Below are 23450 nucleotides of genomic sequence, written 5' to 3' on the forward strand. Positions count from 1 at the left end.
GCTGCCCTCAAAAAACCTGCCTCATATTTATGGCTCTTTACGTTCACTTTGGAGGAATTACAATTTGTAACTCGGTTTAGCCTTTAAAAAAAAAAAAAAGGAAAGTTTTTTCCAATCATCCAAAATCATCCACAAATCATCCAAATTTTGCTGACGAGCCCCAGACAGGGGGTCTGCGTTACAAGGATATGACTCACTGTACAGAAAAAGGCAGAAAACGAAAATGTATTAAGATGACATCAGCAGCCATGGATGCAAAGGGAAACTCCTGAGTAACTACAGCATGCATTCCTTCCACCAAGTGATCTCATCAGCTGGATGACCTCCAAGGCAAAAACCGCTAACTTGGGATGCCATGATATTTTCCGAGCTGCCTGTATTTCAGGGGCTTATGCAATGTCTCACTAGAAAGGGGACCAATCTACCATTTGGTGAATCAGGCACTAATTGCAAATGCATGAAAATTACAGAATCCTGCCCAATAAGATTGAGCAGCTCAGAAATACATACAAAGTACCACATAATGCAAGCACCAACTGAAACAATACCCCCATTCACATTGAAAAAGCAGGCAAACATTGGCGGAAATTTGCTGGCAATTTTCCGACAACGTTTGCCTGCTTTTTTCCCCGTTGCCCCCCATTCACACTGGGTTTGAATGCCTGAAAATTGCCGGCAAGGATGCATTCACACAGAAAACAGAGACTGCCGGCAAGAGCGCTGTGGCCCTGGGGACGAGACATTACAGAAGCCCGTGGATCTGGAGAGGAGACCCGGACTGACACTCTGGACGTGTCTGTACAAGCGCGATCATTTCCCCTTTTAAAAGATATGGCAGTAGCAGTAAAATACTCCGAGATGGATATTTAGGAGACGTCACACTACTGTGTTATTGAATATTTTTATATAGTTAAAACAATCACCATTCGGCAGCGCAATGCTGATTATAATATTCACAAATACAGTAGCCTATTGTTGTGTTCTGTATAACTGCATAAAGTGTGTTTAAATAGACAGTTGGATGCGGTCCCTATTCAGATGGTTGTCATACGATCATGAAAATGAATTGCTTTGCTGGTCAGGTCTGCGCACATTCTGCACAACGTGATCACACCCATGTATTATTTGGTGGTATCAGAAGTAGTCAAATGTGTTAGACTACATGTAGTATTGCAGTCTATATTATTATTTATTTATTGGCAGACACCCTTATCCAGGGCGACTTAAAAATAAGAGCAATATAAAGTGCAAAACTACAGTACAGTTCAAAGCATAATGCAATTTACAAAATCAAATTTACACATATACACGTGTATAGGAAATATACAGTAAACAATACAATGTAGTAATATGTATTTGTTATTGTACACGTTATGCTGCCATTTCTTATATGTACTAATCATGTAAAATGTAAATATCCTGTGTTTTATTAATACAAAAAGGAACCGAGCTCACTTTATTATTGAAATATGATCGGAGTCCTGAGAAAACATGGAAGTGAATCATGAAAATGACCCCGAGTTACGAACTGAGCGCATTTGTACACAAGGCAAGGGAACAGCAGCACACTGACTGATACATTATTTCAAAGAAAACAAACCAGTTTAGTTTGAAACGAACCCAGTGTGAGGGGGGGGTAACACGATTGCCTGTATAGAGATAATATATTTTGTATGATTTATTAGTACATAACTTCTGACATTTGTGACAATAGTTAGCAATACATATGCAAACCTGTTGGTTCATCAATAACACTCAGAATTGCTCCAACTATATGATTTGCAACCTCCGCCATTTCTAACAACCCGGTACATTTCTCGTTACGGTCACAAGTTCTTGGTCAAAGGTGGCTTAACCTTGTCATGTTGTGGTCGCAAAAAGGCGCCCCTATTCTGATTGGTCACGGCAGTTAGTTGACATACTGCATCGACACGCAAGTACTGGATGCTGAATTTGCCGGCAATCATATTCCGGCTACATTAACACAGACACGTTGCCTGCAAATTGCCAGGAATTTGACTAGGACCTTAGCTGGAAAATTGCCAGCAATGATTTGCAATGACCCATTAACACAGACCTTGCCGGCAAATCGCTGGCAATTGTTTCAGTGTGAATGGGGTTAATGGATAAATTCCACCTAGTCTGGGGGGGGGTCTCTGTACAGTCTTCTGATGCAAAACGCATGTTACAAACAATATACATAATAGATCCAAGATTGTTTTCTTCAATTAAAAACTAATTTTAAAAATGCCTCAAATTTACTAAATCTTAAGGCATTTGAAACAGTTTTAATTACCAATACAGCTCAAAATACTACAAAACATGCTAATGGTAAAAAAAAAAAAAGTGATATGGATTCCATAAGGAAGAAGTAGTGTTAAAAAAAAAAAAAAAAAAAGTGGTGTTCCAAAACGAAACAAAAGAAACCTTACTGTAGAATATTTCAATAGACTCGCTTAAATAGTTTGTAAATAATGCAAACAGCAACAACTGCTGCTAATTTTATCAGACCAGTGATTGTCCAGCTGTAGCTGTGAAGTTTGAAGAAAAAGAAAAGAAAAAGAAGAGGTGAAAAAAAAAAAGCAGCATGGCTTTACTCTACACATGTTACATCAGCAGCGTACAGAATAATTTGAAATACCTAAGCTCTGAGCAAAAACTACTGAATCAAAGGGATGCCAATGATGTCATTTGAATACTCTAGTGATTCGGGCTGAGAAACTACCTCCTCTTGCTCATTCATAAGCTGAAATTAGGCGGTGATGTCATTCTCAGTATGGGACCTCTGGCAGCTAATCTTAGAGCATTACATCAGTCTGAACAAACCCACGCTCAAAGACTTGTACTCCAATCTTAGGTCATGTCTGCACATTCTAAATCTATAGTCCAGTTTGGATGCAGCACAGAGAGAAGTTTCAGCAGCCTTGTCCATGCCACTGGCAGTGTTACACTTTTAAATCCCTCCTTGGTACAGCCACTAAATCAATGTAGCAGACTTTCCCTTTCTGCCAAGACTAAATAAAAACAATCAAATTAAAATGACAATGCAGACATACTCTGGCATAAATCCAGTACTTTTAATTATGTATGCATGTAGGCTAAATTAAAGTAAAGTATGCATTTAATGCCAAGGCATTTTATATAACTTTTTTAAGAAAAGAAAAAAATATCAAGTAACATTTTGTCAGTCAAGCCTTCAAAGATTAAGAATTTCTATCCATGCTCTTCAGATCAAAGCAAGCAAAAGCTAAAATCAAAGAGTCACTAACACAGAGGAACACAGATTGAAACTAAATCCACAACAGTACGTTTGCTGTCATTGAAAACAAGTTGACGTTCTGAAGTGCTGGCAGTTGCAGACAGAAATGCCACAGATTATTAAAGCAACACTGCTAATTTTCTCAGAAACAGCATCATCTTGTTCATCATATGAAACAGTAATGTCATTGTCTAATGCAGCAATACATGCGTTTTGGAATAATGCCATTTCTACATTCAATACAAATATAAAAACATAATTAGGCCACATTCTGAACTAAAGTACCTGTTCCAGTAAAAAGGGGGTCTATGGGTTCTGTGTATGCTGACTGTTGACAATTTGGACACCAAACCAGTAGAAGTATCTTGTCCACAACTCCATTAACATTTGCCCAGTAAAAACACAAACTGGCATAAAAAATATTGAAATGTAAACTACATAGTTCTACAGACATTAACCTAAAACCAGATGTTCAATTATTTACCCACATCTATCTTTTTGTGTGAAATAGAGTGCAAGGTATTAACTCACTGTCACCATTTTATTTTTTCAAAAATGTATTTTTAATAAAATCTGTAGTGTTGCATTATTACCCTCAAGGTAAGTGTTTATTCAACACTGTGTGAAATCATTAGTGTAATAAATATGAAGCATATTTCTATGTAAATATTAGTATTTTAATATTAGTATTTTCCCTGGCAACTAGCATATATTCTTTATAATGGCATTTCCCCCCTGGAATTTCCTAACATGTGATGTTTATTTATACTATAATAACAGATAGCTTATCTTGGAATCAAGATGTATTCATACTTTTAACATAATGCAACAACAAGTTGATTAAGCAAAGAAAATGCAGGTGTATATCAGGATTTCTGAACACAGATACACTGTAGGCCAGAAGTTTGGAAGTGTAAAATAATGCACAAACTGACTTGGATAGAGCAAGAAACTGTTGGTTATTTTCTCTCCTTTGTGGATTAGAAATCTGTTCTATGCCTGAACACATAACTGCCTATCTATGAACTTTAGATATTGCTTGCAGACCATATGGTTTCAGACCAAGAAAAAAAAAAAAAAAGTAGTATCTGGATTTGAAGGTAAAGTTTGTAATAAAACATTCTAGATAGTAAGTAATTGTTCGGGGAGAAGAAAAAAAAAAAAAAAAAAAAAAGCTCCCTTAACCAATATATCCAACATGACCTACGCCCCCACTAGTTGAACAGCACTTCAGTTAACAGGAATAAACCCTAGACTGGCCATGGCGCATCAGAGACGTGAGGTTAGCAGTACCTAGGGAATATTTACAGAGAAAGCTGCTATCAGTGCAGGGATAGGAATGAGAGATGAACCAACCATTCTCTGGTCACCCTCAGTCAATCTGTAGTGCACTTTTTGTTTCTCAACTCTTGGCCTATATATTATAGTACAAATCAAAATATGAGGGAAAAAAAAAAAAAAAAAAAAAAACAATGACATAATATCCGTTATATGTTTTTCAAGGTGAGAACAAAAGGACCTGTGACTTCAGCTATGATGACAGATTTCAACATGTTTGGAAAGACCTACAAAATCTCCTTTTAAAGAAAAATACGTTTTGCATAATTGAAACGTTACTCAAAAATCTAAACAAACAAACAAACGAAAGGGCACATGCACTTCAGTTCAAAGTTAAACCATCTAGAGACAGAACAGTAGCCAAGCAATGAGCAAGACTGCTATTTTCAAATTAGAAACAGGAAGCCAGAAACGTACTGATGTGGTTCGCATTCCTATGCTGTGAGCTCACTGCTCTGGGAACAACCAAACTACTTCATTCTGAAAGATGCATGAATGAGGTTGGGTTGTGTTGGAGAAGCCCTGCTTTGTCAGAGTACTACCAAATTTAGCATGGAAACTGAGGGGACTCCAGGCACGAGTCAACAAGCTTGGAGAGGAAAAATATATATACAGTTTCAGTGACGAAGCCCTGAGCTCATGGCAGTGCTTGACTAGCAGTGCAGAGATCTGGAATAATGTCAAACCATATCACCTGCACATTACAGTATGTGATACTAGAAGTAGCCAAGTGACAATCTTTTAAGAGACTGAAATTACACACTGCTTTGAAACCAGGGTAAACTTTTTGAACACTTAGAGGAAAGTCAGCTTGTGCATTTCAGACCATGAACCAGACAACAATATTCAAAACTCTAAATGAACAGAACAAACCATTCCAAAGATTTGAGAAGGAACAGTTATGAGCATAAGTTGCAGACTTAAATGCATCTTATTAATGGGCAAGAGGTTTGGTGCTGTGTCATTAATACCATCACCAGAATCACCAGAAACCAACAACAGTCATAACCATTTTAATGTAATTATTTAGAATTTAATCCCAAATGGAGCTCATCCTAAACTACCAACATACAACACTTATATATATTATACAGTAGAACTGATCATTAAGAAATGTTGCTAAAAAGTAAATGTGTGAACTCTATAACAAAACTGAGAAAAGGAAAGTATAACTAGGGGTGAAAAATGAGGATTGAAAATTCAAGCATTCACAAACTGGATATGCAGGATGTTTGAGGAAATTAGGTTGCACCGCCCCCTGCCCCCCCAAAAAAAACAACAACAAAAAATTGTAGACATCTCAAACTAATTTAACATTATCAAAATCCAGGATGTTCCTGCATCCTTCCTTAAATTTGTGAGAAGCAAAACTATACAATTTTCAAAACAAAAGACCACGAAGATGGAGGCAGGGTAGTGCATAGTAAATTACAAGAGTGAATCATTTATGTGATTTTCATACAAATTTTAATCTGTTGGCCAAGCACTCCAGAGCACTACACTGACCTTGTAATAAGCAATGTCATTTTGTCTCGATGCCTAACCTTACTGCCACAAGGTGTTATGTCACTTCTTAGTCAGAGATGCAATTCATTGTCCTTGCAAGACTACAAGACTGCAAACAGTGCTGCCTGGTCTCAGACTAACTCGGATCATCAGGTTGTTCTTGTTGTATGTTAACAGTGCCTTATTGAAACCATTCCACATTGGTCGCTGCTCTGAGAGAAGGTCAAAGGGCAATCCTTCAAGAGCTAGAGTGGACCTGAAGGAAGAGGTGTTTCTGTGACTAAATTTGAAAAAGGGGGGTCCTTTTATCCTCTTCCCTCTCCATTTCACCTACTTGAAGACACATTAAATTTCCCAGATTTGTTATTGTACATTTTTTTTTATTTGTGTACTCATCACCAATTTAAATTAAAAATACAATGTATATACACACACACACACACACACACACACACACACACAACATGGTTTAAGTGTGAAATTTACAATACCTATATATATATATACCCAGTGTTTGTAATGGAAAAGAGATCATAGGATGCTGTAATGGATATTGAAATGTGCAGCAGAAGGCTTTCCAATCACATGTTTCATCCAAATCAAAATTAGTCCACAGGCTCTGTTTCCCACTGACTCACCGCCATGTAAGGTCTGCATCCTGCGTCTCTAGTTTTGGCAATGGAGTCCACAAGCTGTCCACTAATGCCAAAATCACAGAGCTTAATGTTGCCGTTCCTGTCCAGGAGAATATTGGAAGGTTTGATGTCTGAATGAGGGGAAACAAGAAACAAAATATACAAAAAAGTTACAAGGGAGAATTATTTTTTCTCCTGACTATGACATTGACGTGGCAATTAAGAATGGATACGATGCATGTGCTGCAATATTCTTATAAAGCATAGGGGGGTCAGATGCAAATTACCATAAATAATACATAGGTCTTGCATTAAAACAAACGAAAAATATATCACTAAAGGGAAGATTTTTATTCCACGTAGCTTGAAGCTTTTGCCTGCTCTGTACATTCCAAGCTGTTCTTGTGTGAAGACCGTGTTCTGTGAAGTAACAGGATAACGCTTTCACATTGTAAGGAACAGACGTATGCACACCAAGGACAATGAGTGCCCCCCAGTGTGTGCTGCAAGGAAGCAATAAATAGCAGGGCCAGATCCGGGGACACAATTCAAGACAGCTCTGAACTTTTAATTGATATGAAACCCCAAGGGCAGTACAAATTATCATTCTAAAACTGAGTTTGGTCATCCATGAATTAATCTAATTAACTATTTTTCAAACATCAGATGTTAAATTGGATGACCCTTGGTCTCAAATATATACAGAAGCCTTCATCAGTTTTCTAATAATATAAAGACTTCAAATGCTAAATAATATACTACATTAATACTAAAATAATGGTGAATACAGATTTTCATATTGCTTAAACATAGAACTATATATAAATGACAGAGAAGACTACAAGAAACTCAAAATAGACAATTTTTTCGAAAGCTTTTTCTTGTCGTTTTAAGTAGGTTCAACCTCTCAATATTCTAGTGAGAACATATTGTTGCATGAAGATTGTTTCTCACTAACATTTTCATTAGCAAGGATTGCATCCCTCCACCCACAAACCAACACAAATGACTCACCTCTGTGAATTATTTTCAAGTTTTCTTTTAAGTGGTTAAGTGCTTTCACAGTCTAAAACAAAAAAAGAAGGAATACAAAGTCATGAATGCTTTAATTAAATGCTTAGCTCTAAATATGGTTGGAAAAAAATATATCACATTGGCAGTTTATAACAAGTTGACATACAGCAAAATTGCATTTTACTGGAGCAAATGAGGAAAAAAAAACAATATAAAATAAAGATCTGTGAATCCACTCACAGCTAATGTTATTTTTCCTAAAATTTCCTCTGGAATCACATCGTCTAATGCACAATATACATATTTGTAGAATTTGTCGAACGAGGTAGACATGAGTTCCATGCAGATCCAACAGTCACCCTAAAAGACAAAAGTATGCATTCAGACAATAAAAATGTAAGAACCTAATTATCAAGCACAAATGAAGCACGTTACATTAACTTGTGGCTATCGTACCAAAACCACATCCTCATATAACCTAGACTTTTACTACTGAGGGAATTTTTTTGGTGGTCTGACAGGACTGTGTTCTGTTTTTCACATCTACAAACCACACGACTGGGTTTTGCTTCAATTATTTTCCGTCTGAATCAAGTTTACAGAAACAAAATCCTCCGTTCCATTTACGGGTTATAACCAGACAGCACCCGGAGGCATGGTTAACCAGAGATATAGCCAGGTGAAGGGTTAGCTGAATTTCTGTGCAATCACCCCAATATGACACAAATGGAAGTTCCAGTCATAAACAATGATCAAATCATACCACCAAAAGTATATAGGGAAACTTCATGAATATTTGAGGAAAGACACAAAAGGATTCAAATAAAGGATTTATATTTTAGTGCTCATCATTTCTTCTCTCCAAAAAAGACTGCAGGTAGAAATCTTACCTCTCTGAAAAGAGCCCCATAAAACTGAACAATATATGGACAATCACTACTCCTCATCACTACATCTAAATCCATTAGCAGCTGCTTCTGTTCCTTTTCATCAACGGTTGATCGAATCCTCTGTAAGAAAGAGCAGACAAATAAAATGTGGAATCTCAGTGGGAAACAGGTCTGCAGCAGTGCATGATGCATACACACACAAAGCTTTATACAAAACTTGCCTTCATTTTCAGTTAAGTAAAAACCGAGATCTGGTTTTCATCCTGTCATAGCCAATTAAATAGAATAAATAAATCTGAGCTTCCATTAAATATTTTTTGAGATGCACAGTCTCCTCTCCCTGGGGGAAGAGTAGGATTCGGCCTTTTAGTAAATTGTCTACCTTGGTTTTTGGCTCCACCAGTAAGTATTCTTTATTCTGCATCAATTTTACATGACACAGTATTACATTGGTAATTAAAGAAGTATACCCAAACTGACGCATCCCACAACCATCTATCATCGTATAGCTTGGCAATTTCAATGCTCTGTTAAATGCTAATAGGTGAAATACTTCAAATGTGATTATCAAAGGTTACTGTGTGCATTTCTAAGTAGGAATATCATCTTTATGCAATTACTGAGAAAGCTTTTTTAATAATCTTCATATAAATATTCAATGGTTTAAAGAGCACAATTAACTAACTGACCAAAAATAAGGTTAGTAAAAATAAGCTAGCTGGTCCAGTGACTGCATTTAAATTGTCATTAAATCACAACGTTCTTCAATCCAGATGGATTTTGTCCTAAAACATGACGAAAAACACTTTTCAGGACCCATTCCCTTCATGCATCTATTTGACAAAAATGACCCATGATTGGCAAGTGGAATAATCACTAGAACTTCCCCCCATTTCAGTCACTGGGGAAATCAAGGTAATAATACAAAAAAGTGATTGTATAAAAGCGGGATTACTTTTACGGCCATTATCTTTCCGCTTGGCTTGTGCACCATTTTGTTTACAGATCCATAGGCACCACGTCCAATTTCCCCAAGGTCCTTGAGGTCTTCTGCTGTAAAATCCCAGTGTTGCTCTGGAGAGATCTTCAACTTGCCTGAAGATTCAATACTGTGCGTGCGCAGCCTCTCTCTGGAAATGAAAGGTACACAGGGAAAAGTAAATGTCAGTTTTTTTATATTGTATCAGAATATATATATTTTTTTAAAAACACAAGATAAAATTGTTTTCCTTCCATACAATTAAACAGTTAAATTGTGACCAAAGAGGTGTCATTCTATAACTCCTTATACAGAGAATAGTGAGCTAGGTGTTCAATCAAGAACCAAGAGAAGAGAGAAATTCATTGTTCACAAGGTCTTTAGAGAACTTAAAGGGCTGTCGCCATGAGAGTTCAAATGTAAAATAATTATATCCTGTGTGAGTGTCGAGGGGAGTTGGAGTCATAGTTTTTTCTTTTTTTTATGCAAGCGTCCCATTTTTCCAACGCTACAGGTCAGTTAGCAGTACTTTGCATTTGTAGACATCAGCAGACTGTCAATAAATTCCTTGCCAGAGGGAATACAGAAGCTGTACAAGCCACTGCATAACAAAAGCACTCATCCAGACGCACTATATTAAAACACACATGCCTAGAAGAGAGTCTCCCAGTTGAGATCATTTTAACTCTGTATTTGGATAGGTCATTATACATTCTAACTCAGCAAAGGATGTGCATATATCTATATATTAGAAGATCCCCTAATGGGGTGAACATGGGGTGGGGGGTGAAGAAGCAGCCACACACATTGTGGCTTTGAAGCCTGAAGTCCAACTGGTTTTAACCACAATACACTTAAGCTTTTACAACATGCTCTTTATACTGGAACATTTTTTTTTTTCTTTTAATATAGTCAACCCCTAGGATTTCAATACCCAGAGAGTGTCTGGCTTTAAGTTGACAGGAAATAGGGGCCTTTGATGATTTTAAAAATCACAATTATTTGATGTAGGGAAGGCTGCACTACTACTAATCTACAAAACATGTCATGTTGACAAACAATAAATTAATACATTTTAAACAGGACGTGATGCATTTACAAGCACTGAATGTGTGTCTAATACTCTTGGCTGTTAACAGAATTAAGTCTTGAGCAGGATTAAAATCTGTCTACCTTAAGAATGAAAAAACATGTCTTGTCCTTTTACATTTTTGATAAGACTAAGCAACACCTGTACAGCAATGTAGCTTGTGCAGTAGGAAATGTAGTGTTGACAAAAGCTCCCTGCTTGCAAAAGAAAGAAAACAAGCACTGTGAATTCCTCACAGTACGTCACCTAAATAAAGCTATTTGCACGACTTCCTGTCAATGGACTAGCTTGGGAATCTTTTCCAAAATCCCTGTTTATGCACAAATAATTTTTTAAGCTTCTGTCTGACACCCAATACACACTTCCAGATGATTCATCATTCTAAAAAGAATACCTTGCAGCTGCATTATTTCTAAGTTCCCTTGCTATACATTTCCTACTGTAGCTAGTCACAAGGTAGTTCTTCAGATCAAATAAGACCTAATTTTCAAAGGAAGGAAAAACTGAAAGACACCTATTTTATGAGGCTCTATTGAATATTTGTTGTATTTTATTACATTTTACTCTATTTTTGTCCAAATACTATAGTCAGCGATATTTGCCAGTGCCACAAAAGAGAACAATTTTTGCTAAGAAGTTTGGAGGATACCCAATCTGATAGATAGATAAGCAATCTACAGACTAGGTTCAGTAACACAATTCACAATAATTCCTTTTCTGGGTTTTCTTATTTCTTAAAACGGGCATCAACAGAAACTCAATTACATTTCTCGTGGTAACCGAGTATGAAAACAAATGTTTTTTTCTGAAATTAAATATATCATTCATTAAAAAAAAATATCCCTGTCATTTCTGTGTACATAGTGCTTTTTCCCCCCCATTGCAGTAACTTTCAAGATGTGAGTTTGAATTCATGCAGTGGGCTGAGTCCTTGAAACTACAGTCTGTATAATGACTTGCAATGGCTGGAAAAATGTAAACAAACACAGGAGCTACAGGTGGATTTGTCAACAGAGTGATGTCTCACTTGAAGACAAGCCCCTGCAAGGATAAAGACACCTTGAAAGTGTTTGGATTAGATGACATGTACAGGTTTGGAAAATCTATGAAGAGCAAAATGGGGAAGCAAAACTAAAACAAAACATACACATCTTAAAACAAAGCAGTACGCGGTGATGTTTAACAATATATTTTCCAGTCTTTGAATTGTAATTTATGGTCCTATGTGATGCATGATTGTTTCTTTTTTAAATTTGTGTATGGATATTTACATATCAAGGCATTGTATTCTAGTTTAAAACTGCCAGTGTCTAAAGCAAGCACCTGGAAAGATATAGGGGGCCAGTTCTTAGAATTTGAAGGGGTTGGGGGGCAGGCAAAAAAAAGAAACGCCACCTATGCCTATTAAGGAATGCTTTCTGTATTGTTTGTGAAAGTGATGTAGTATATAACACTTAAAGGAATTATATTTCAAAGTTGAGAGCTAAAGATTATCATGTAATTTCTAAAGACTATCTTCTCACATTATTTTGATAGCTGAAAGTCGATTACATACATCTTGATGTTTAATCCGCCATTTGCTTCAGAATAAAACACTGGAACAGCATACTTTTCTTTCCTTAAAAAACTTTCTGTTCTTTACATAACTCATACATATTCTGTCAGCCCACAGCAATATGCATTTGACTGCCTCCTGAATCGGTTCCTTAATTTAAAAAAAAACAAAATAATTATAACTGCTGCATTGAATGAAGACTTGGCCATTCAATTAAATGTTTTGAATGGTCAATTACACAACTGTAAAACACTGGTATTTTTCTGCAGGAATAATCTTTAAATGGTTCTCAAAAATAGGAGAAAATGGGAAAAAAAAAAAGTGTTAATAATGGACTGAAAGCATAGGCTATATTCTAAAGAGTGATCATACACATAAAAAAAATAAAAAAAGGTATTGGTTATAACCTTACAGCAATCAAATAAAATCCATATTTCAACCTTTTGCTTCAGCAGCCTTGCTGAATAAAACTATAAAGAAATGGGATTTCTACCAAGGACAATCTGAACGGTTTTCCAACTGATCTGGTACCTTCCCACACAACAGATTTATGACCACTGCCATCCGTATGGTATGATGGAAAGTCAGGGGAAAGTTGTGTGATAACAGACAGCAAATACATTTAACCTTTGAAAGACCCATGTGTACTCTGGTTCCAATTCCAGAAGTGCTTTTTCACTTTCTAAAATGTATGTAGGAAAGACAACAGGACCTTACAGTATGCAAACCTCCAGGAAACCTTTTAAAGTGGAAATACTCGTTTCATGACACCGTCAGCATTTTACATCATGACCCAAATATTTCCTAATGGACTTTTGGCTATGAAGTAATGACCTAATATAACTAGCATGCATCATTTCTAGATTAAAGCTTTCTCCACTTTATCACACATATTTAGAATGAAAGGGAATAAACAATTTATTCTGAAAAGTACCTGGAAAACAATTTAAAAGATGCAACTTGAGTTTGTGTTCATGGAGCTCTACTTACATATGTGGGTTCTGAAAAGGAGCTCCCGGGGGGGTGAAAGAAATTCTTGGTTGAGGTGTTTTAATTGGAGGATTGGCAAAATTTAACTTCAGTGCTTTGCGTTTACCTGAGAGAAAGAGAAGGAAAAGGTTCACAGGGCATATCATTATTCCTAGCTGTGTCTAGTACATTGCATAACAACCAGACACACTATACAATGATTGTATGTCACCCAGACAAAGGGATTACCACAATTTACAAAAAATATCAGGGATGATTTATTGCTGATTAACAAGGTATGTCACCAAACCGCTAACAAATTTGATTTTTAATTTTAAAAATTCCAATTTACTTAGTTCTTTATCGCAAAAAAAGGTGAACGGTTACAACCTATACTAGAAATTAGGGCTGGGCGATATGACTTAAAAATAATATCACAACAACAAATACCAATGGTCATGGTAAATATTTGCAGAATGCAACACATTACAGTGCAAGTGTTGCGTGATAACTATTGCTTGTGTTGTTGTTATAGGATATATAGATATATACACACACACACAAACTCATTATCATTTACTGTCACATAACAATAACACAAGTAGTAGTAATCACGCAACACATGCGCTGTAAAATGGTACAGATTCAGGGAGATTTACAACATCCAGATTTATAGTGGCCCATTAACATCTGCTAGACAGAGACATTTCTCCTCTGACTGCAGCGTTTCAATTCTGCTTACCGGTACAGCACGCGTTATTACACAATAGTTATTATAATAATAATAACAAAAGTTGTATCCCTTCACCATCTTTATCAAAAGAAAATGAAACATTCTGCATTTGTTTACATTGTTTTTCAGTTTATTAAAATGCAAAAAAACTGCATTATTCTTTAATTTAATACAAATTACACAGCTAAATTAGGGGGGTGGCGGTGCTTGCGGATCGAGTTCAGCCAGCGATGAGTGCGGGGCGCAACGTGTGCGCTTGTGCATTAAAGTTTCTTTTGGTTATTATTTTTTTCACTCACATATGTTTGGCCAGGGGTGCCGCTTCCCAGCTAACATACATGCTACAACGTTGTGGCAACATTGTGTTAGCAGGGTTAGCTTAAATCGTGTGTGTGCGCATATATGTGTATATATGCGCATTCGCTTCTGGTTTTAGTGTAATTCAAACATTTAATGACTATTATTTTGTTTATTAACTTCCATTGCTTTCAATGAAATCTAAATATAGCGAGTGTAACATTGATCGTAATTCCACGGACCGTCTGTTTGTAAAATAAACATGCAAATTTATAAGCAGTTGGATCGCCTGATTAAGGACCTGAAAACTACTAATTTACTAACATCAACACAAATGATTAGATTGTAGCATAACACGGAGATACATTTGCTCTCTCCTCTTCATTCCTTCTCCCGCCTTATTTTGATAAATGAGGAAGGCGATTGGCCGAATAAATATATTATATATATATATTATATTTGTATTCTGCAAGTGATTGGCCAGAAAGTTTGACAGGCATTTCGTGCAAAGTGATTGGCTGCATTAAAACATAGTTACGCCTCGCACATGCCATGGTTTCCGGGTCTGCAGCTATACATACATTTGCACAAAAAAGACAAACCTCGATACTCGCGATATAAGCATTTTATAACGTCCTAATTTCGCACAAAATACATCGTGTATATCGCAAAAACTCGATATATCGCCAAGCCCTACTAGAAATGGTCATGTAAATTGTTTTGGACATTCACAACCTATGGTTTTCCACACGGCTTTTCAGCATCTAAAATATGACCTCAAGGTGGACACTACGGTCTTTCCTCCAGGAAGTACCATTGCTATCAAGAAATGTAAATGCACATCAGAAACCTTTCTAGAAAATGCTGAAATAAAAACTGTAAACTGCAGTGTGGGATAGGGCTTTTTCCTTAGGTACCAAGATGGTTTGGTGGAAGCGGACTTGGTCTAAACAGTTTTTCAGACAATTAATTGTATTTGCATACCGTTTAAAACTAATGAATATAAAAACATGTAGTACATTTTAGTTTCTTCCTCAAAACAAGGGATATCAAGACATTCTCGCAAGAAAGACCTCCTTGCTCACTTGACCTGGAGCCACTTCCAACATGGCTTTTGACACCTTCCATAAACACATTCTACAGCTACCTGGCAGATGTTATGGTGTCAAGGACTTAACACTTACATTCTAGTCAGTGCTCATGCGTTTCAAAATTTATGGAGGGGCACAGCAATATAGACTACAGGAAACCTATGGAAACCATAATGAACAGTCTGCTCTAGGTAGGGTTTGTCTGTTGCTGGCTCATGGTGAAACAAACAAAAACACTGACATGCACAAAAACACAGCATAATGAAATTAATGGAGGCAGTGGGGGGGTTAGAGATTAAAATACGACTCCAACTGCATAGCAGATACAGGTTTAACATGCTGTGGGATATTTGAAATAAGTCAACAAAATATTCCATGTATTCAATGCTTGTTACCCTTGTCTACATGACATCTGAATACATGAACAAAGAGCTTACTAAATGTTGAAAGAAAGGTGTTGTGCAGCTGGAATATATTTTCATATCTGGCAATAGTGGAGAACATGTGTGTGTGAAAGACAGTAAACCAGAGATTGAAACATACAGGTTTAGAAAAAAGAAAAAAAGAAAAGAAAATTAAAGACGAGATACGAATGGAATACAGAACATTCCATTCCCAAACTAATTTCTTGTTTTCTTTTCCTTTCCTAAACTGGAAGTCTTGGTACTGGGGAATATTAACTCCAAATTATAACTTCTGTCTGTAAACAATCTAACAACGCAATTGTGAAGGCAAGTGGAGGAGTGGGCAAAAGGCTCAAAATAGAAAAAATATATATATACATATTAGTAATCCTTTAGTCCGATGCCGAGATGGATTAACTCTTTAACAAAGATACCCAATCATACAAAGACCTCCTACCAAACGTGATTGTCATTAAAAAGGCAGAAGTTTCACTCTATAACAGCTGTGAAAATACACTTATAAATTCATGTTCCAGTTTTCTAATCATGGGCACAATTGCCTATTGTGTTTCTCTTTAACATGGAGTCTTAAAACATTTTAGGAGCACCTAAAGCAAACCTGGTATTTAAGCTTAGCAGTGCCCTCTTTTTAAAAAAAAGATCAGCAGAACGAACACTCAGCAACATTTCGCTGCATTTTGCATGTCTAGTCAACTGTGCGATTTTTGCTCAACAGCAGTTTAACAATGTATGTGTCCGGCCTGCAACAGTCACCACATAATATGCACTTAGAGTAGTCTCAGAGTTTATGCTTGCTGTTGAATTGGTGTTTGCCTAAAACTGTCCATGAAACAAAACAATTCAACAGAAAAAGTCACCCACCATAAAGAAACATACTCGTACAAAATAAGGCCATGTTCTGAAAGTGGAGGGATTTTAGGAACACCTAATGTCAATTTATTAACAGTTACATGGAATATTTTACTCTGCAGGTCACTGTATCCATCAGTTAAAATGAAATTCTACTGCATCACATAAAACAATTACATCCAGACCTGTGTCCTGTAGATCTCTGACACCAAGCTTTTTAAAATCAGCATGATTTACCATCAGCTTGATTCACAAAGCACACACTGCTAATCAATGAGAATTCAACTACAAGAAAAAAAATTGTTAACCTAATTATTATTATTATTATTATTGACTGCTTAATGAGGGTTTTGAACAATATTTTTCAAGGGCACAAACCTAATTTAAGCAGATCATTTTCATTTTTCCAGTTTTTAATTCTGCTACTGTTCTCAGATAAAGGGGTCTGTTTTGCCCATTAAATAATGAATGCAATAAAATAAATAAATACAAATGGTCAAATACATCTATTTTTACCTTAAAATGTTGGTAAACTGGAAATTACTGGAATGTCACTGTTGAAAAATATTTCTTGCAATTTACTTATCCTACTTTCACATTCATTGTATTTTTCGGCGAATTGAAAAATAACCATTCAAATTTGTTTACTCCCATATTTGAAACACATGGCCCAACTTGGAAATGAATAAGGATATATTCAGAATTTGCTATTCAATTCCTCCAATGTTTAATTTTAAAATAATGACCACATTAATTGTAATGCCAAAACCTATTTAGAGGGAATGCAGATTAAACATCATGATTATGATTATATTTTCTCTCTCTATAAACTCCTCAGAATGTTTAATTGTGTTTAACTCTGTGCTGATGTTCAGTGTTTTCAGTGCATCAATGGGGAAAATGGTCAAGACATAAACAAGACTATGACCATGGCAATCTGATAAATAAAGTAAAGTAAATAAAACATCTTAAATTAAATTGAACATCTTAAAAGGTAGTTTTTTCAGGTAACCAAATATAAAGTGTATTCAAAGGTAACATGACAACATAAATAATCTTGAAATAAAAAAGTTATATCTGAAATCATATACTGTAGTTTGCAATATTAAAGAAAAATCCAAAACATTCAGCTGGTTATTATATTTTTCTTAGTCTAACTCAATGAAGAAGCAGGACTACAATACATCTTTACAAAAATGTCTAGATCGGAGTATGAAACATTTTAATGACTAAAAGCATATTGCCAATAAGTGTTTTTTGGTTTAACGCAGCTGAATTGTGCACGGATATCGATATAAATACCAAACAATTATCTCAAGATGTTTTTCAAATTCCATGACGCTGCTGTGTTTGAAAATCAGCTGACTAAAGAGAGACGAGCCTTGTCAAGGCAAGACAAGACAACCTCAGGACAACCACCAGTTATCAATGACAGGTTTAGACAGCATCTTCAGAAATGCAAGAGAACACTGCTCAAAACAATATATTGTAGGCCCCAGCCATGAAAACATTCAGACTCCAAAAGTTCCCAAAAGGCGAAGCTGCGATGTGACGTCTTATTGAAGAATGCATTTTATTGTTCTTCCTCCAACAGCAGCATGCCAAGCTGACTTTTTCGAACAGCAGGGCTTTGTACAGTACTGCTTCGTCCTACATGGTTTCAATTTAAACTTATCAGTGGTAAGTATAGCACTCATGCCAAGTTTATGTTGTGAATTTAAAAAAATAAAAAATAAATAAGTGTAAAGGAAGAAAAACAAATACATTCTTTGTGACAAGAACCAAACAGCCTTGCTGGTTAGTACTTCAAGAAAAAAAGTGCAAAAATAATTCAGGTAGAGCTTCCATTACTTCAACAACGACGACAACAAAAGAGCTAACTAGCATTTCGTGCAGCAAGTATACATTAATTTAATTACCATGAATTAAATATTTGCATTTCAACTTGATTTGTTTTGTTTGCTTGCTTTTTGTTCTTAAGTGTAGCCACCAATGAAATTAGCTTGTGACGCAAGCATTTCGGATATTGGTATGAATATAATTTCCAATGTCTTGTGGTAAATGGAAGCTCTTAACCACGCCATTCTCCTTTGGGTTAGTTAGAAACGACAGTGGACAGATTCCCCATACCAGGCTGTCAGACAGAAAGACAAAAGGGTTGATACAGTAAAATAAAATACTTCGCTTACTTTGGGGAACTCCAGAGAGGTTTATCTGAAACCCTAAGGTGGAAAGAAAACATTTTTTTTTTTTTTTAATGTAGGTATGCTTTTTGCTTATGTAAATGTGCTCGTGTGCTTTTAGGGGAAAACAAACCACAAAACAATTCTGTTTGAAACCACAAATATTTACTAAATAGAATCATGCTGCTGCATTTAACACATTAGAAAAATAACCAAAAATACTGGTTCATACGACAGAGCTAATTCTGTTGAACTTTATTAAAGTCACATTTAAAAAATGGAATCTAACAGGGTAACCTACATATTATACAGTATATTATGGTTATTTTCTCCAGAATCCTCTAAATAAGAGAGCTTCTGCACTAAGCTATTCTCCACAGACTTTTGTCAAAACAGTAGTACCACATTCTGGTGTGGCATGAAAAATGTATAAACTCAAAACAGTTTATATAAAATATAAAGACTGGCTGATGGTGCAAGAATAGGCTATCTGACAAAAAAGATTAACCTTTTTTATTAAATGTTTATTTTAAATCAGATGTTCCACTCTTCTATTGTGTATCATTGGTATTTCCTGGTTATATTGTTAAAACAAACTACTATGAAACCTGAACAAATTGAGGTAATTCTTCAATGGTCTTCTCAACATGGTGTAATCTTAAAAAATGCTTTCACTATTCTTGTTGACCAGTCGTTCAGAAGAATTCATCCAAACTGGTAGTTGTCACATTCATTTAAAATTTGAAAAAATATATGCATAGACATACTCATGTGACATTAGTTATATTAAAAGAATAAAAAAAAAAAATAATAATAATAATAATAATAATCATGACTACTATAACAAACACTAGTTGCACAATATTGAAAAATGAAAAACAAACGATCCCAAAAATGAGGGTAGAATAAAGAAAAGAAAGGTTGGTTACTGCTTCTATTTGGGAGAAAAGACAACACGCCCCCCTCATCCACAAATATCTTCTCAAAACCAGTTCATAACTCATTTAAACATTCTGGTATTAAATAAAAAGCTCTCATGTAACAAGAATGCAGATGGGCTGCACTTTAAGACATGTCTGTATGCAGAGTCACATCTCTGTGGGTGGTTTCTTACAATCAAGAATTTTAGAAAGCATAGACATTTAACAGAACAATGAGGTTACAGCTTCCACTGCTCTGAGTGCATTTCAGAAAATCCCTGTTATTTAAGTATTTTCTAAAGGAAATATTTAACCAATCGAATTCAGGCATGAGACATGGAATCAAACATATACATTTATTTACTGAACACCCTTTACTTAAAACAATGTTATTTGGTGATTAATTTAGTTTACATATTAAACGGTTTGTTTTATACCAGCCATATATTTTCAGATTGTTGAATAGTGTGTTTCAGCCTACAGAAAAGTTACCCGTTGATTAAATGGAGTTAAAATTGGGCGTGGCAAGGTTTGACTGCCACTATATTTTTAATAACTCAGTTTAGTAAACTGGAATTTCTAGTTTTATCCAGGCAGAAGCAGTATTCAAAAAAAACTCTAAAAAGACAATAGATAAACAAGTATAGGTTTATCACAATATGTATCAAACTAAATGAAACATGGTTTCCAATGAGGGGCAAGAATACTTTCAGCTACAGCTTTATACAAGTAGAGTGCAAATCTCAGAGTCGAATAAAATATCTTCAATATAAGGATTTTATTGGCCATTATATTCAATATTTCACAAAATCGTCCATTGTACAGTCACTGCCTGGTTCAGTTAACCATGTTGGCAATTTATTGTGAAGATTTATGTTTTGGGCCCTGTATTTATCACCAAAAATACCAGAAATCATAGACTAATCTCTAAGGGCAGAAAAAAAAAAAAAAAAAAAAAAGTACACATCTGTTCTTGCTAACATTACCAGCTGACAGGCACACAATTTATCTAACAAAAACCTCATACAGATGTTGCTTTTGGAAAGTGAAACCAGGGAAGCAGTGTGAATTAAAGCATTCAAAAAAATAATAAGCAAACATTTTATAAATGTAACCCTCTAGTAACTGTATAGACAATAGTCCACTCACAGTAAAGACATTTGCCTACTTGGGATGTGTGGCCTATCTGGTCAATGTCATAAACACGGTTACTTTGGAGCAAGAAAAGGGAGCTCTGACCCTTGAACCATATTCTTGCACAGTAGAAAACCCATAGGACCTGAGATTTCACAGGGCAGACACATGACATTTCCAAAAACTGCAAACATCACGATTAATACATAATATTATAATTATATCATAGTATTGCTGCCTATACGTGCCTAAGTATTACTTTCTGCAGTTACTGGTTAATTTTAGAAATCCTACAGTGACAAAGAGAAGGAATGAGTCAGGAGCTGCTTCCTAAATACTTCTACGAAAAAGCCAGAATAGCAAATCACTTTATAACTTGATTAGCTTCATGCATCTATGTCCCTTTTTAATGCGCCACAAGTTATACTTAAGTAACACTGCATTGATGCATGAAATAGCACAGGTACAGAAAAACCAAACCTTCTATATATAATGCAGAAAGGTGCACAGAAATCTGATGGCCCATGCAAACAAACTGGGAAACAAAATGAATTCTAGCCTAACAGTCAGTGCCATTTTTCTTTTTGTATGATTATGCTGTCCAAAAGATTGTCATTGGAACAGTTATATGTCTTTCAGCAAATCCTTGAATATCAGGAGTAAAGGGAACAATATAGAAAATGAAGAGAATGAAATAAAATAAGAATTACTTCCCTTGAGGTCTGGGAGGAAAACACACAAAAATGAAGATATATTTCTATATATATTTCTAGGCAGGCTGTAGGTGTAAGGCTTCCATGTGGAATTTTAAGTTAATCAATTTTTTAGTCCTACTCTGACTTACTAAGACATTACAATGTTAAACCTTTAGCAGTTGTAATACAGCTAGGAGCACTGTAACATCCATGGCTTTGAGCTACTTATTGAAACTTAATGTTTGCCAATTCTACCCCAGAGGAATAATAGATTAACAAGTCAGTAACTGCACGGCAGGCTTTTTGATGACCAGTCCCTTTAGTCACTTAACAGGACTTGTGTGATTTGTGAAGTGCACAACTGTAATGTTTCTTCCTTCCTTCCGATTATACAAAATGTCAATTTTATGCCAAGTCCAGAGCATATTTTACAAACAAATAACTAACTAAATTTACTAAACAATGAGGTCTATACAACAACTGAACTGCACACAGGCTTGGCAATGCAGATTCCCCAACTCTTCTAAATAATGCACCAAAAGTTGAATTACAAAAAAAATAAAAAAATAAAAAATCCTGGTGACTGAAAGTCCTTCACATTCATTCTTTAGAATGGGGAATACAGTCACAGAATTTACATGTAGGAATTAAAAAGTACAGAGTAGATGGCATACAAATGATGGAAAGAACATCAGAATAAGTGGATGTGTTATTTTATTGTGTGTTGTATAAAAAATAAATAAAAAATGAAAAGACAGTAATAAAAGAAAAACACTGTACAAAGAAAGTCATAAACCAGACCAATGGAAGCAAAGATGATTAAAAAGAAAACAGATAAGTAATTTACTAGCAAGATCTCACCATTGTTCAGCGCCAAGTCGGGTAGGTTAGGGGTGGTGGGAGCAAGAGAGAAGGGGAGAAAGAAAAAGTTTTGATCAAATTATTTTTTCTAACGTTTTTTTGGCTGATCCATGGTGGTGGAGGGGGGATAAATGGCAAAACAGTTCAATAAAATCTGACTTTAGACGAATTGGGAAGCAGAAATCATTACACTGTCCTGATTATTATCTCGATCGATATTGAAGTGAATAGTATTTCGTACAGAATGGAAGAAATGTCAAAGAGTCAAAGGCAGACAAAACCATTCAAAAAAATCTCTTTCTGATCCCCAACCTTGTAGAGATGATACCAGGCATTCATGGTGGGACAGCCACAAAAAAAGAAGACAGACCATTATAAGGATACACAGTTATAAAGATATTCATGCTTTGAGGGGGTTATTTTCACAAACCATTAACCACTTAAGTTAAAAACATTTCGAAGTATATGACAAACATTTGCAAATGATTTGTAGACATCTCAATTCAGTCACTATCAGGAACTCAGTTGGCATCAGTTGTTCCTACTATTTCTGAAGTATGTAATTATACATAAAAGTTGAATTGGTCAGTGGGCAAACCTGAGAATTTTGACCTGGTCAAATCGTCACTTCATGTTTTTTGTGTTACAATAGCTGGTAGATTCACAAGCCTGGATAATGCATAATTCCTTATTTGCCGACAAAACTAACTGAATAATGTGCTTATTATAATACAAATTAGATATTATACTACTTGAACTACTTGGAGAGCTAAAACGCAATATGACGTGTATACACACACAATTTAGTCCATAACAGTTTATAGTCTAATGCTGGTCCTAAAACAATAAACATGCACTTATACAGTCTTCATACACTCAAAAAATGGTCATGCCTCTTTAAATAGTACCATTCTCAAAGACAAAAATAAAAAATAAACGTAGTGTACTGCAATGCAAGCAAAACAATTCAGTCCTTTATGTAAACTAGATGTCTTTATAATTAACTGTCCATACACCAACCACCATT

At 35.5% G+C, this 23450-nt stretch overlaps 1 protein-coding gene across 4 annotated transcripts in view; it reads right to left on the bottom strand.

The window, feature by feature from the left end:
- Positions 1-23450, bottom strand: part of map2k4b (mitogen-activated protein kinase kinase 4b) — a 34075-nt gene that overhangs the window by 2891 nt on the left and 7734 nt on the right. Inside the window, exons 3-9 of one of the 4 annotated variants that reach the window (XM_066704684.1) lie at positions 18820-18852; positions 13257-13362; positions 9598-9772; positions 8643-8762; positions 7993-8112; positions 7753-7804; positions 6742-6869 (exon numbers count right to left, since the gene is read on the bottom strand). In XM_066704684.1, coding sequence (XP_066560781.1) covers positions 6742-6869; positions 7753-7804; positions 7993-8112; positions 8643-8762; positions 9598-9772; positions 13257-13362; positions 18820-18852 — 734 coding nt within the window. The remainder of the gene's footprint in view (positions 1-6741; positions 6870-7752; positions 7805-7992; positions 8113-8642; positions 8763-9597; positions 9773-13256; positions 13363-18819; positions 18853-23450) is intronic. The other 3 variants (XM_066704687.1, XM_066704686.1, XM_066704685.1) reach the window with 3 other exon arrangements.

The sequence above is a fragment of the Amia ocellicauda genome, chromosome 5 (genome assembly GCF_036373705.1).
Source record: "Amia ocellicauda isolate fAmiCal2 chromosome 5, fAmiCal2.hap1, whole genome shotgun sequence".
NCBI lineage: Eukaryota > Metazoa > Chordata > Actinopteri > Amiiformes > Amiidae > Amia > Amia ocellicauda.